At 45.8% G+C, this 14,633-nt stretch overlaps 1 protein-coding gene across 7 annotated transcripts in view; it reads right to left on the bottom strand.

Annotated features, from left to right (window-relative positions):
- Positions 1-14,633, bottom strand: part of BAHCC1 (BAH domain and coiled-coil containing 1) — a 133,552-nt gene that overhangs the window by 31,736 nt on the left and 87,183 nt on the right. For all 7 annotated transcript variants that reach the window (XM_081934630.1, XM_081934629.1, XM_081934628.1 and 4 more), the window contains 7 exons: positions 12,737-14,419; positions 11,267-11,372; positions 10,196-10,404; positions 8,252-8,410; positions 7,906-8,114; positions 5,605-5,920; positions 2,913-3,596 (listed from right to left, as the gene is read on the bottom strand). In XM_081934630.1, coding sequence (XP_081790756.1) covers positions 2,913-3,596; positions 5,605-5,920; positions 7,906-8,114; positions 8,252-8,410; positions 10,196-10,404; positions 11,267-11,372; positions 12,737-14,419 — 3,366 coding nt within the window. The remainder of the gene's footprint in view (positions 1-2,912; positions 3,597-5,604; positions 5,921-7,905; positions 8,115-8,251; positions 8,411-10,195; positions 10,405-11,266; positions 11,373-12,736; positions 14,420-14,633) is intronic.

Below are 14,633 nucleotides of genomic sequence, written 5' to 3'. Positions count from 1 at the left end.
GGGGAGCCCTTGTATGCGGTTTCCGTTCCACTGTGGGCAAGAACGGTTTTGGTGTGTGAGCAATAACCGTTGGTGTGCAGATGAAAAAGCACAGACGTCGCTTAGCCACAGGGGACGATAACCATCTGCATATGTGGGTTGGTGTAAACCTCGCCACTGGGGAGGCAGGAAGTGGGAGGCTTGAAACAGCAGCAGAGAGGTGTAGGGACAAAAAAGAAGGACTTTCACTACTCAAATGATATTGGATGGTTGTGTTTATTATTAGCTTTAGCAAAGGCCATTATTATTCATAAGGAGGGAATGTGAGATACTTCTCGAGAACCAAGACGTTCTGAAAACAGGAGACATCAAAATAAATCTGGTAACAGACCAGTCAAATACGCTGTTCCCCAGCTTTCCAAGCATGCAAGGCCTCATAGTAATAATAGGCGGGTCTACGATGCTTACAATAAGCAAGCCCCAATACCAAACTAATTCGCAATTCACAATCCAACAGGGAAAGTCCCCCGTCCCTCACCCCGACCCTGTTGCTTTCTACATACAGTATGCGGCAATGAAGTCCAAGGCTCTTGCTTTCTAAGCTTACAAAATTAAGAGGCATATTGATCATCAGCAGGGCCCAAGCAAGTGCAACAATTCTAATACCTGCTCTGATTTCATTCTGGTTCTTGGGCAATCCTCCAAATTCGGCCTCTGAGTGGGAATTTACTATATTCCCTAGTGCTAGGCTTAAGTAGCCTGATGGACACTTCTGTTCTGGCTGGTGAACATTTTGAAAGGTGCGCACTCCCTCTATTGATTTGTGAGACTTTCAAAGTTGTACGCATTTCAAAGAGTCTGTACTGCTGTAACATGGTATGTCTCAGAGATGGGGTCCAGCTGCTGCTACTGCCAGTTTGCTCAGGGATGCCCTGCCTGCGCACTTGATGCACACTATGCGCACATGCGCAGTACTAAAAAAAATGCTTCTGCATATGCGCAGAAGCCAAAAACAAGATAGTGGTGCCTGTGGCGTGGGGTGTGACAGGCCTGGGTCGCTTGTAGCAATAGCAATCAGACTTATATACCGCTTCACAGTGCTTTTACAGCCCTCTCTAAGTGGTTTACAAAGTCAGCCTATTGCCCCCAACAATTTGGTTCCTCATTTTGCCCACCTCGGAAGGATGGAAGGCTGAGTCAACCTTGAGCCTGGTAAGATTTGAACTGTCAAATTGCAGGCAGCCGGCAGGCAACAGAAGTAGCCTGCAGTACTGCACTCTAACCACTGCACCACCTCGGCTCTAGTAAACCCAGCTGTGCTCAAAAGTCAGAGTGGGATAATAGTGTATCAGCATGCACGGTTCTAAGGAAGAATTCATATATATTCGTAGATTTTTACGGGTGTAGGTATGCTGGTCTTGTTGTATTCAGGTCTTTTCCCATGTAAGTTTGACTTGGCAACATTTCGGCGAGGTCTCACTTGCCATCTCCAGGCTGGGTTTTGGGCTATATATATTATTATTTACTATAATAATTTACTACTACTTTATTGCAATTAAAGGAGAATAGCAAATTTGACTTACTAATAGAGAATGCAGCAAAATATTTAATATTGGACACATTTAAGGATATTTTTGAACAATGGACTCAGAAATTATTCCTTAGAATGTCTGCTATTATAGATCCATGAGAACATATTGAACTGGCAAGACTGGGACTGATTTGAAAATGGATTTTGAAATGCCATGCTGCAGAAAGGATATGGAAAAAGATGCTACACTAGATATACAGATAGAATTGGCTAGTGTCTTAATAATTAAAAGGGATATACAAATAATAAACCAGAAGAGTAACCTGGACACTTTACTATATTGCATTTATGAAAGAGACCTGTTAAAGTTTTGAAAGATTTTATGAGAATGGATTAAAAAAAATGAAAATAAATTAAATCATAAGACATTATTTGAAGGGATTGATAAAAGTAAAAGGGAGGAATATAAAGTTGGTTCGCCTGATCAAAGGTAAAATAGATATCATATATATGACCAGGATTGAACAAGGCCTTAAATTATTTATTTGTAGAAAAGAGATGAGATATGGGAAGAAGAGATTGATTGCTGTATTTTAAGAGGTAATAAATCACTAAAATTATTTATATTTGTGATGAAGAGGAAAATCACTTTATCTATTTATTTTTTTTACTATATTTTTATTTTTCTAATATTTTTCTTTCTTTTCTATTTTTTTAATTCTTTTTTACTTTTAATTTTTTGTTTGTATTGGTTTGCTTTTTCAATTGTAATATTTAATCAAATTATTATTTTTCAAAAAGGTCTATGTGTCCTTTGGGATCCCCCCTCCTACTGCACAACTCTGGATGGGACTATTTGAATGACACCTGATGGGAAGGGAGAACTGACATCAGGCTTGAGAATCTGGCATTTGATTAGCAGCTGTTCCATGAAACACTGAAAAGCTAATGGGAGGAAATTGGGGAATAGGCCCTAGAATGTGTGCAAAAACATCTATTATACATCCCAAGAGGACAAGCATGGACATCTTTTTTCCCAAGGTCTGGGAAAAGATTCCAGAACTTCTAGTCCTGGTCCCCAGGCAATCCTCACACCATGAGCAAATGTTCAGCTTCCAGTTCATTGTCATGCCTTCATATAGTATTCTTTCATCAATTCCCTGCTGGCTAGTCAGGAGGCAGGATTAGGGTATGGGGAAAGGGAGCTTCTCACTCTGTTGCTGACATTTGATATTTGGCTCTGCCTTTGCCTATTGCCCTCATGAGCTGAAGAAGCCAGCAATTTTCAGATACCAATAAAAATAGGTGCCAAGAAAGAAGCGAATGCTGATTTTTTCCCCCCATCTCCATGCTCTGAGGTGGAGGGAAGGAATCGGGACAGGATGATCTGTTGTTTCCTTACCTGAATCACAGTGCCGCTGACAGAGTTCCAGTTCAGCCAGCTCACTGAGCAGGGCAATGCCAGGAATCCCTGAGCTGGACGGAGAGGGCAAAGGAAGGGAAGCCGCAGAAGATGTGGATTCCAGGTCTGGGAGTTCACCCAAGTTGATGCTGGCAGCAATAAGGGCATCCAGGCCATATGGTGCTACCTGTACATCAGTCTGTGTTGATGGATCATCAGGTAAGACAGCATTACTCTCGGCTTCCTGACAGTCAACTTCCAATGCTGCAACAGGACTCTCTTCCGTAGTCATCACTTCAGGGGAAGGTCCTGGCATGGCAGCATCTGAGCTAGGCTCCTCCTGATGTTCTTTTTGGGTAGAATCCAAGTCATCTGAGCTATCCCTGACCAGCAGGGAGCAACCTGGGGTATCCTTAATCGTTTCAGTGGAGCTTGGTCTCTGGGGATGGACAAGGAGATGTGGAGGGTGAACATGGGTGGGTTCCACTTCAGAGTCCCCAGTCCCACTGGGTGGGCTAGCTTCTGCCTTGCAGCGTGGCTCCTGCTCTGGTGGAAAGGTGCGTGACTGTTCAGGCTCAGCTGCTGTAGAAACAGTTTGCATAGTGTCAGGATCAGCTGGGTCCCGGGGAAATGGTGATGCATAGCCCAGACCAGCCACAGGGTAGGTATAACCAGGAGGGAGATCTACAAAGAGAAGAAGAGAATAAAAGTACTACCTCTCCAAATCCATAGCAAATATGAATAGTCTCAAATACAGGGGCCACAATGAGCAATACCATTGACAATATTCATTTTTTTCTCTACGGACTGTATGAAAACATTCTATTTGTGCTAAAGCACTCAAATTCACGTGATATATTCTGCAGAATTGTTTTTTTAAAAAAAGTGAAATGAAATGCTGAGATTGAGGGAGACTCCATTTGAGGAAGGAAAATCCAACATCAGGAACAAAAAGATGCTGAGATACTGATTGTGGACAATGGAAATGCTGCACAAGTCCCTCTGATTTCTGAGCCTACAGTACATACAACATAGGCAGCCGGTGTATCCATACTCCATCTCAGTCATTCCCACTTGCTGCTGATCACGATCAGCTAAGGGGGGATTTAAACACACTGCTGCTTCCTTATACCCCACAGTAGCAGGAAAGCTACATGGAAGAGCAATCTTCCATGTATAAAAATTCTTGTTCCTTTGCTAGTAATTGTTAGTAGGTGAAGTGTACTTTGGTTCCAACTACTTTTGAAAGGTTCCATCTCCAGGTTCGAAGACTTTTACCATAGTTGTCCAACCCCAAAAAGCTTCCTGTTTTTGCTACGTTTGTCAAGCATCTCTCTCTATAACCACAAGTGTTTGTATTTGTCCTATTTTAACCACCTGAAACAAGACAGTGCTATAAAAAATTATTGATCAGTGAGCCATCCCTTGTACTTTCCAGAATCCTTCCTAGCAAGTGTGCTTTCTTCAGTGTGCTCTTAACTGAATTTAAACTGTTGGATTAAAAGAACTATACCAAATGTTTTCTAGACCCTTTTTATTATCATTGTATACAGAACAACATGAAATCACACAGCTGCCAGTTCTTTAGATGGTGTTGGTCTTTATATGCATCAACGTCTCCCCAAGAACCTAGGATGTCATAATGTATTGGCATAGTATGTGTGCAGATCCAAGCAGTGTGGCTTTGTACTTGTTGTTGGTTGCACAGTCATCCAGAGGTTTAGACTGGATTGAACATTTGTGTTCACCTGTCAATTGTACCCAGAACAGGTAGATGTTGTCATTTAATAATATCCAAGGTATTGCCTCTGGATGTAAGCTGATCCAAGGACAGCTGCCTTTTGCAATTGACTGCTGATGAGTTTGTCAATGCCAGTGGTGTGCCAGTGGTGCTTCAAATGTTGTTGTTGTTATTATTATTATTTACTTTATTCACTAAACATGAAACTCAGTCAACTGAACATTCAAAAATGCATCACAAATACCATTGACTGGTGCTAATGTTTGATACGGGTTGCTGCCAGCATCCTAGGTATCAACCAAGTATCTTCTTAAGATGTGCAATGTTCCGAGTAGCACAGTTTTTTGCAGTTCCGCTGGTGTTATTGCAGGAAGCTGCAATTTCTTTATCTGTTTTGTAAAATTCTTGGACATGGTACAATGGGTATCACTGTTACATGCTTCATCCATTATTATTATTAATTTATTGGCCACCCAAATCCGATGGACTTTGAGAGACATACCAATGTGGAAAAAACATACAAAGAGCTAAACCACTCAGCAGACAACAGCCCAGGCTAAAATAGCCCGACAGACAGCAAAGCCAACAAAAGAGAGGCCATTTCTCATTTCAGTTCTCAGAATCTCCTTCCGTGTAAAGCTCAAGACCCACCTATTCCAAGTAGCTGGCCTGGCTCAACTATGATCTAACTATATCGCTCCTGACGGGTTTTTTATTTGGGTAATTTAATTTTATTCATTTATTTTGGGGTTTTTAAACATTGTGATTTTAATTGTTTTTATTCACCAGCCCACCTCCTCCTTGTACACGTCTTGGTATACGTCTTTGTTATATGTATGTCTTGTCTAGATATGTATTTTATATGTTTTATTGTATGCCGCCCCGAGTCCTTTGGGAGAGGGTGCGGCTAAGAAATAAATATTTATTATTATTATTATTTATAATCTTTACCTGGTTCCAGTGATTTAGGATAGTCCTGGGCTGGCCGCACTTCAGGCTGCTTATCCACAGCTTCAGGACCCGTAGAATTCTGGGAGGGCACTGGACTTACAGCAGGGGAGCGTGGCACCACAGCAGGGCAGACAGGTAAAGTGCAGGGACCAGGGCATTTGGGTGGATGGCAGCATGACGAGAGCTTGACTGAGCAGGCAGCTGCCGGGGACAGGCCCTTCGGGGGAGCGTTTAAGGCAACTGCTTTGTGAGATGGTTTGAGTGGCTTTTCAGGACCCGGCAACTCCAGCTCTGGTGGGGGCTCTTCGGGCTTCCGCTATTAAGTAGGTGAGGGAAGAGAGAGATGGATAGTCAATAAGTACATCAATTCTACATAAATAATGACACAGGCAGCAATAAGCTCAATAGTCGGTACTATTAGTCTTAGACTTCTATGTGGTTCCAACAACATATAAATTAAGGATTGACTAGTGGAGCATGTTGCTGTGTACCCTTACACAACACCACAGCTGGTAGCACAGCCAATGTGCAATCTTATGCTTAGGCTGACTTGGTGGTCTTTTGGAGATTGTATCCCTCCAGAGCAAAAACAGGAAGAACAATTTCAACAAGCTCAATAGGGAATCAGATACATTCTTGAGGATGGCTGGCTTATGTTTTCTACTCTCCCGTCTTGGACTGTGCATGCAGGAACTGGGACTGGGCTTATGTAGAAAGTAAGTAGAATCCTGCCTTAAAAGCATCCAGGATTGTGCAACCAAAAATTATGCAAAATTCAATTAAGCGGGGAACTTCCTCCTCCAAAATGTTTACATTGCTGCTACTCAAACAACCTACATGGAGAGAAGAAGCCCTGTTCTCTGAACCTGGCAATTTTAATTAACCAGCTCTCTAATTAACATACCCCCGTAATTTTTCTAGGATATCTTTTTGGAAACTGAATGAACCAAACATAAAATTGGATCCAAAGGTCAACACAACATGGCAAAAATAATTTGCACACAAGGCCATGAAAGAGGGACTTTGGAATCAGGGAGCAAGTTGTTCTTCCCCGGGTGATGTTGGATTCCATTATTAATCGCAATCTCACAACTAGAAGCAACAGGAAGATTAGTATAGATCTCTAGCGGTTTTCACTTCCCTTGAGATGAACTCAGGATATTACTTCCTCATTCGGGATCTGCCCAAACACTGTTGTTTGGAGTTTAGATGGGTTTTTCCATCAATTGGTTAGAACATAATTTCTCCTTGTATTCATCTTCTTTTGCACACGGGTGTTTTGTAAGTGGCTAAATTAGTTTGGTTTGGTTTGGTTTGGTTTATTTGGATTTATATGCCGCCCTTCTCCAAAAGGACTCAGGGCGGCATACAACAATTACTTTAAACCAGTGGTTCTCAACCTGTGGGTTGGGACCCCTTTGGGGGTCGAATGACTCTTTCCCAGGGGTCGTCTAAGACCATCGGAAAACACATATTTTCGATGGTGTTAGGAACCGAGACACCAATTTTATGATTGGGGGTCACCACAACATGAGGAAATGTATTAAAGGGTCGCGGCATTGGGAAGGCTGAGAACCACTACTTTAAACAACCACCTTCCTGCAATAAATTTATGTCTGTCTGTATCATCCAGTGATCAGGACCGCCTGGAACGATCTATATTAAAGGAGCTTTATGGTATCTGGATTATTTTACAAAGAATAAGATTTGATCACAATTTGCCTATTTATTATTAATAGCTCCGGGCAGCAAAACAACAAAAATCAGCAATACGAATATCAATCCAATCCAAAATGCATTACAGCTGGGGCAGCACAACTATATCAACATCCACAATGTCCTTAAATGGGCTCTCAACTCCTTAGCTGCCAATGTCCTGGGGAAAAAACCAGGTTTTGGACATTTTAAGGAAGGATTGTCAGTCTTAATTCCTACACCCTGATTATGTACCTGTGCCATGGTGGCGCAGTGGTTAAAGTGCAGTACTGCAGGCTACTTCTGCTGACTGCCAGCTGCCTGCAATTTGGCAGATCGAATCTCATCAGGCTGAAGGTTGACTCGGCTTTCCATCCTTCTGAGGAGCGTAAAATGAGGACCCAGATTATTGGGGGCAATAGGCTGACTCTGTAAACCGCTTAGAGAGGGCTCTAAAGCACTGTGAAGCGGTACATAAATCTAAGAGCTAGTACTATTGCTATCCAGTTGCTCATAAACATTCTTTGGGGGGGATATTTTTTCCCAACTTTCCAGTGAGTGTTACCAAGAGTGACCTCCGTAATGCCATCTTTTTCGCATGCCTACCTGGCTGTGCGTGTGCCGCTGCACTTCCAATGCCTGTGCTGCACGCTGTTGCTGCTGCTGCTGTTGTTGCTGCAAGGCATAGAGTTCTTGCTGACGCAGGAACTGAGTGCGGGAGTAGACCGGGAGTTGTCCTGTGTGCTGCAGGTGAGAACCAGGGCCCCGGCTAGGATACATGGATGGCCAGATAGATGCCTGATCCATCACTTCAGCTGCAGAGAAACAGGAGAGGTAATCCGAGACAAAGCCAGGAACCACACCCATTGCCTCTTTTCTTATAGGAGAAGGACCTTTAACTACTACAACCCAGGGAACACGCCACAACTAATTCTCTCTGGCTTCCACTTACCCAGGGTGTGCGGGGCTCCATGGGCTGGAGGCTCAGAGGGCAGGATAACTAGCTGAGCAGGTGGCTCCTGTGATAGAGGGAAGACGGGTTGCATGGCACTGGGCATAGAAGGGGGGAAACCGGGTGGCAGGTTCTGATGCAAAGCAGGGTGCCCGATGCCTGGAATAAGTGAGGAAAGAAAACGTGATGTGAGATAAAGCCCAGTGTATTTCGCCCAGGTGCGCAGCAACCCCATCTTCTCCAGGGAAAGGAGTTTTACATGAGCAATTGCTCGTTCACAATTCTCAATTTAACTTTTCATCTGTCATAGGTTGGGTGTGGATTCATCCCATGGAACAACATAGATAACACAGGGTTCATAGATTTTAGAACCAGTTTCCATATGTATTTTAAACTTTTTATATTGTTTTGCATTTTGACAAGGATGTTAACTGCTTTGAAATAGGGAAAAAAATAGGGGGAAAAGTATCAAGCAATAAATGGTGGCGCTAGTGTCTATGTTAAAAAATGTGAATAGTGTTGCTACTTCCACCTGTCTCTCTGATGCAGTTAATGGAGATCGTGGCAGGAGATTGTGTTTTTCTCTTTCTTTCTTTCTTTCTTTCTTTCTTTCTTTCTTTCTTTCTTTCTTTCTTTCTTTCTTTCTTTCTTTCTTTCTTTCTTTCTTTCTTTCTCTTTTTCTTCCTTCCTTCCTTCCCTTCCTTTCCCTCAAGATGGGCATATATAGCAATCTTTTCTCCTATTTTTCTTCACGATTATCTACCCTGTGAGGTTGCGCAGTGAAGAAATGAAGGCTATTAAGACACCCAGTAAGCTTCCAAAGCTGAGAGTGAACTAGAATCAGAGTCTCCGCACTCCTAGTTTGACCCCTCAAACATTTTGCCACCCTGAGTAAATCAGTGGACAGAAATGAATACAAGAATCCAGAGGCTCATTCTGGAGTTTCTCTGTATGTTATACAAGTCTATATAGGAAATAATACAATACAATAGTAGAGTTGGAAGGGACCTTAGAGGTCTTCTAGTCCAACCCCCTGCCTAGGCAGGAAACCCTATACCATTTCAGACAAATCATTTACGTCTATTCAGTTTCTTGCTGAAGACTGGCAGGATTGGATATAGTATGATCCAAACATTATTGCAGATTAATTTCCATGTAAGCTTCCTGTAATATGTGGAATAGTGCAATTCATCAGTTGGAATAGCAAAGTTGCCCTTGACTCCAGTAGCCCTTGACCCCAATAGTACCTATGTTTATAAGTTAAGGTCAGTTTAGATTTCTTATCATCACCTATTTGAGCAGATCATAGGGAAAAGGCAGACTCAAGGCTTCTTCTGAATAGAATGGAATGGAATAGAATGGAATTCTTTATTGGCCAAGTGTGATTGGACACACAGGGAATTTGTCTTTGGTGCAAATGCTCTTAGTATACATAAGAAAAATAAAATAGTTTTCACACTTCATTAAATTTTGGATGTGTGATTGGTCAAAATCAGTGGCATGGATTTATTCTCATCACAAGACACATGGAAACTTAGCGTAAGATCTAAGATAGATATAACAATAAAAAATACCTCCTACCCTCATAAAATGGGAAAATATTCAAAAAAAATTCCAGCCCTCCCCATGTGTAACACTTGCTCTGTGCATTCTGCCCACTACAAAATGTCATTTCCTGGCCACCTGAAGGATTTGTTCCTCTCTGCAGAAAGGAGTAATGGAAGGAGGTTGGAAAATGTAGAGGATGGGATACAATAAGATGGGTTTTTGAAGCAAAAAGAGGTACTAAGACTTCTTTTTTTGGGGGGACTGAATTTTGTGGGAGGCTGGATTAAAAGTGGTATCTCAGGCATGTTTCCCTGATAGGTTTAGAAATAAAAAGAGCAAATCCATGAAATCCAGATAAAATTTCCGTTTTAGATACAGACTGTTTACTTGACTGACCATAGGAGTGTCCACCCATCCAAAGCGAAGGGCTGCGTGTCCGAGGCAACCAATGGGCATGAGCAGGATGGGTATGGGCTGCTGGATCTCCTCCCAGCTGGCTGGACTGCAATGAGGAGCCGCCTGCAATCATCAGATGAGGGGTGAGGTCTCCAGGGCAACTGCTTGATGGGTGGATTCGGGCAAATTCCACAAGATCTTTGTTATCCCTGACGGATTAGAAGTACAGATAAAAGAAATGCACGTCCGCTGGGATAAAGAGATCCCTTGTCCTGGCCAAGGAATTACAGTACATAACAGAGGTCAGCAACCTGTGGCTCTGGAGCCACATGTGACTCTTTCATCCCTCTGCTGCGGCTCCGTCATCATTCGGCACCACAATTTGGAGAGGAGCTTCTGGTTTGGGGGCGTGAGGGGGGGGAACAGGGAGCTCCAGGAAAAGACTCTATGGCAAGGGGTGGGTTTTCTAGTCAGCTCCACAATTGATAGGGCTTTCAGTTAGGATAGGTAGAGGAAAAAGGATGCCACGCTAGGAGGAAACACTATGGTGGGGAAACTGGACTTCTGGTCGGCTTCAGAATTGAACGAGGGGCTTCCGGTTAGGACCTTTGTGGTTCTTCGAGTGTTTAAGGTTGCCGACCCCTTGTATAGACCACAGGTGTCCAACTCGCAGCAACATGGTGCAGTCACGTGACTTATCACAACATTCCCCCCCCCCCCTTCATGGAGCTGGGGTTGGCGTGGTGCATGACATGGGGATGACGCATCCAGCCTGTGGGCCTTCAGTTTGACACCCCTGGCATAGACCATCATCCAGGAATGTATACATTATCTCATAATCTTAACCTTGGGAAATGGCTTGGATTGCAGAATAACAACAATGACAAAAACAGCAGCCACCAACTGCTCTCATAAGGAATTGAAAGATGTCAGTCATAGCATTTTTTTCTGGGATGCAAGTAAGCTTGGCACCACCATGCCCTGTCTAATTACAAATTATTACTAACCACTACCAAGACCGTGTTTAATCCCCCTTCCCTTCTCCGGTAGTTGGGCTAAGAAGGCCCTTACTGAAGCAGGAGGTCTCTGCCCGCAAGGCCCAAACGCTCCTCACACAGCCGGTTCCGTTCTTCCTCAGCATCTAGATCGATGACATGCATAGGCCTCGCTGTGCCAGCTGTGAAAAACAGAGCGGGAGAGCAAAGAGTAATATATCAGCTTCCGATATTAATGTCCAGGGACGGGAGTGGAGGTTCTCCCATATTCCCGGTGACACAAACAAGTGTACATTCAGGAGAGTCAAGACGATCACATTGGTGGATATATGCGAGGACAGTTACCCAGGCAAAGGGACTAAAACACGTTTTGAGCTCTAAGAAAACAATAATAATATTCAGAAGTAGCTCCAGCAGACACTCCTCTAGATTCACTGGCGTATAAGAAGGGGAAGCTCAGCACCATCAACTCTTGCAAGATTCTATTGCTACAACCTGTCTCAATAAAGGTAGTTCTAGTCCTCCTGGTCTGGTTTACCTAGCAGAGCTGCCAACAAAACCCAGGAAAAGAGGAAAAAGATGCACAGGAAAATAGTCCCTTTTCACACTCAGGTCCATTCTGCCTCTAGATGGGATTTCCATCTAGAGCAGTGATAGTGAACCTTTTCGGCACCGAGTGCCAAAAAGGGAGTGGGTGCACACTCGTTGGGGTTGCAATCCGGAAGAGACGCTGCCCAGGTGGCATGCATGTTCTGGAAAATGAACTCCCAGTTTCCGGCGCGCGCATGCACACTGGCCAGCGGGTCTTCCGGTTACTGGGACGCACACGTGTGCGACGATCAGCTGGCTGGCGTGCATGTTCACGCTGAGAAATGGAAGATCAGCTCTTCCAGTTTCCGGCACTGCCACGTGCACAAAAGCTAGCTGATTGTCGTGCGCGTGCGTATCAGAAACCTGGAAGAGGAATGGGAGACGCCGGGCGTGCCAGGCAACATGGCTCCGCGTGCCACTTTGGGCACACGTGCCATCGGTTCGCCATCACGGATCTAGAGTGAAGATAAGAGTCCAGGACTTAACTTCCCTAAAAGTCTTTAGCTAAATTCAAGTGCTGGAGGGTTTGATTTCCACAGTGGAAGGCCATGAATGTGGAGCTAAATGTATTTAATATTTGGCTTCAGGCTGAAGCCTGTTTTGTATGTTCATACAAAAGGGGCTTCTTGAATCAAAGGGGCCACACCACTGCCTAGCCTCCCTCCCTGATAAGTCTCCTATTCCCCCACTTGCCAATCTCCCAAGGCTAAGACCCCCACCCACCCCAGCCCTTTAATGTACAAGGCAGAAGACAGGATCCCTCTTTAATCATACAAACCACAGAGCACCAATGGTACTTACGCTTAGGCCAATGCTTGTATCTCCTGCAGCAGAAAGCAGTGATAGAATTACGAGAGGAAGCACAATTCATGTGCTCATGCCCCCTCCCCGCCCCCAAATCACAGAGTTTGTAAAACACCAACTGCCTATTGTTTTATTCTCTAATGTTTGTTACCTTTGAGGCCCATGGCAGTCCGGCTCTGCCGACTGGAGCTAGATCCATAGGCTGGCTCTGGCCGACTTAAGGTGTCCTTTTGACGAGCCACAGCCACAGCGATGCCCACTGGAGGCTGACGCACCTCCCCGTCCCCGTGGCCGAGGTCATGGTCTCTGCTGCGGGCACAGTCTGAACGTTCCAGGTCCTGCTGTCCTTTGGTCCCCAAATGCTTGCCCCCATCCTGATGGGCACAGCTGCCCTTGAGGCTGCCCAGCCCCACGTAAGGAGCCTTCTGGCCCACGATAAGTGCTTGGTTGCTGTATTTGAGCAGGTTTTTCATGGCCGACACTTCGTCAGGAGGGGCCTGCATTTCCTGCGTGAGCACAGAGCCCTGGGTCATGAGGGCAGCCTGCTGGAGGCTGCTGCTAAACGGGTCCAAGTAAGAGCCTTTTCTCTCCTCTGCCATGGACAAAGGAGGGCCCTGGCCCTGAACCGGCCACGGTGGCAAGTGGGGCCCGCTGTAGCCCAGAGAGCTGAGCTCCATGGATTTGCGCTTGGATTCTGCGTGAGCGCCTGCCTGCTCCATCTCGGTCTGCAAATGCTGCTGGTGGCGGATGCGAGCCACTTTCTGGGTGCTAGAAACTGGCGGCTCCTTAGGGGCCTTGTCTAAAGTGCAGCAGGACTGGCTGAGTTTGCACAGCGTCTCTTGGGAGTTAGGCCGGGCGCAGTCTTGAGGTGGCATCATCTCAAAATGCCCGGCCTTAGGTTGGTGGGGCAAGCTGCCAAAATGGCTGTCGGGACCAGTGCTATTCAGGTACTCCAGCCCTTTCAGGCGGGCGTTGGGATTCTGGGGCCAGTCCAACCTCCGCTCCACTTTGCCCTCAGCTTTGAAGTGAGAGAAATGATGGTGCCCATAGGTAGCGGGGTGCTCCGGGCCCACCTCGTGTGGGCGCTCTTTGCCCTCGCAGGGCTCCGAAGGGACCTGAAAGGAGCGGCTCTTGTCAGTCAGGTGGCCTACCGAAGGCACAAAAGTGGCTCCGCTAATCCGTAGCTCCCGGCTGGCCTTGTCCTGCAGGGGACACATTCCATCTGGGCTGGAATGAAGCTGCAGGCAGGGGAAGCTGCCCGTGGTCGTGCTCAGGGCAGGGGGCCCAGCGGGCAGACTGGATGGGACAGTGTAGGAGACCGAGTGGTGCAACATTTGTCTTCGCTCCAGGCACTCGCTGTAGGACTGAGGAGGCTCATGGTGGCCAAGGTCCTTGGCACAACGGCTCTGGGCAACAGCATGGCGTGGTAGAAGGCCTCCGCCACAACTGGGGAGGACGGCTTTGCCCGAGTCACCATTCAGTACCTTGGAGCTCAGCAGGCATGAGGGCAGGTGTTTGGGCCGATTGTCACAAGAGCCCCGCTGGAGAGTCCCTTCCTTGCAGTTGATGTCTGGCGTCATGGGCATCACCAGCTTGTGCCGCTCCTTGGCCTCCTCTTCAGCTGCTCGCTCCTTGCTCTCACCCTTGGCGCCTTTCTCCTTCGACACTGCACAGCGCTCATAGTCTTTGTGGCACTTCTGCCCATGTCCAGCTTCCCGGTCCCGGCTGCAGGAGCCAATCGGATGGCCAGGGGCTGCCCGGGCAATGCTAGGGAAATTGTGATTGGTCGAAAGCAGTGTAGGTTGAGCTGGAAGGTTCCGCAGGTAGAAATTATCTACAGAAAGAAGGGAAGCGATTAAGAAAAGACTGCCACCGACAACAATGCGGCCTAGATCACAATGTGCAACAATCACACTCCTAAGAATAGCCTAGCAGTTCTAAGTGCCCATGCCTTGTGGCACCAAGGAATGCTGGAAATAAAAGCTCCTTGGTTTGCAGAGGCACGCTTACAAAGCAGCAGCCGATCTAGCGAAATGCCCACCTGGAAG

The sequence above is a fragment of the Natrix helvetica genome (genome assembly GCF_964273705.1).
Source record: "Natrix helvetica genome assembly, chromosome: 1".
Classification (NCBI taxonomy): Eukaryota; Metazoa; Chordata; class Lepidosauria; order Squamata; family Natricidae; genus Natrix; species Natrix helvetica.
This window is presented reverse-complemented; position numbering and strand designations above follow the sequence as displayed.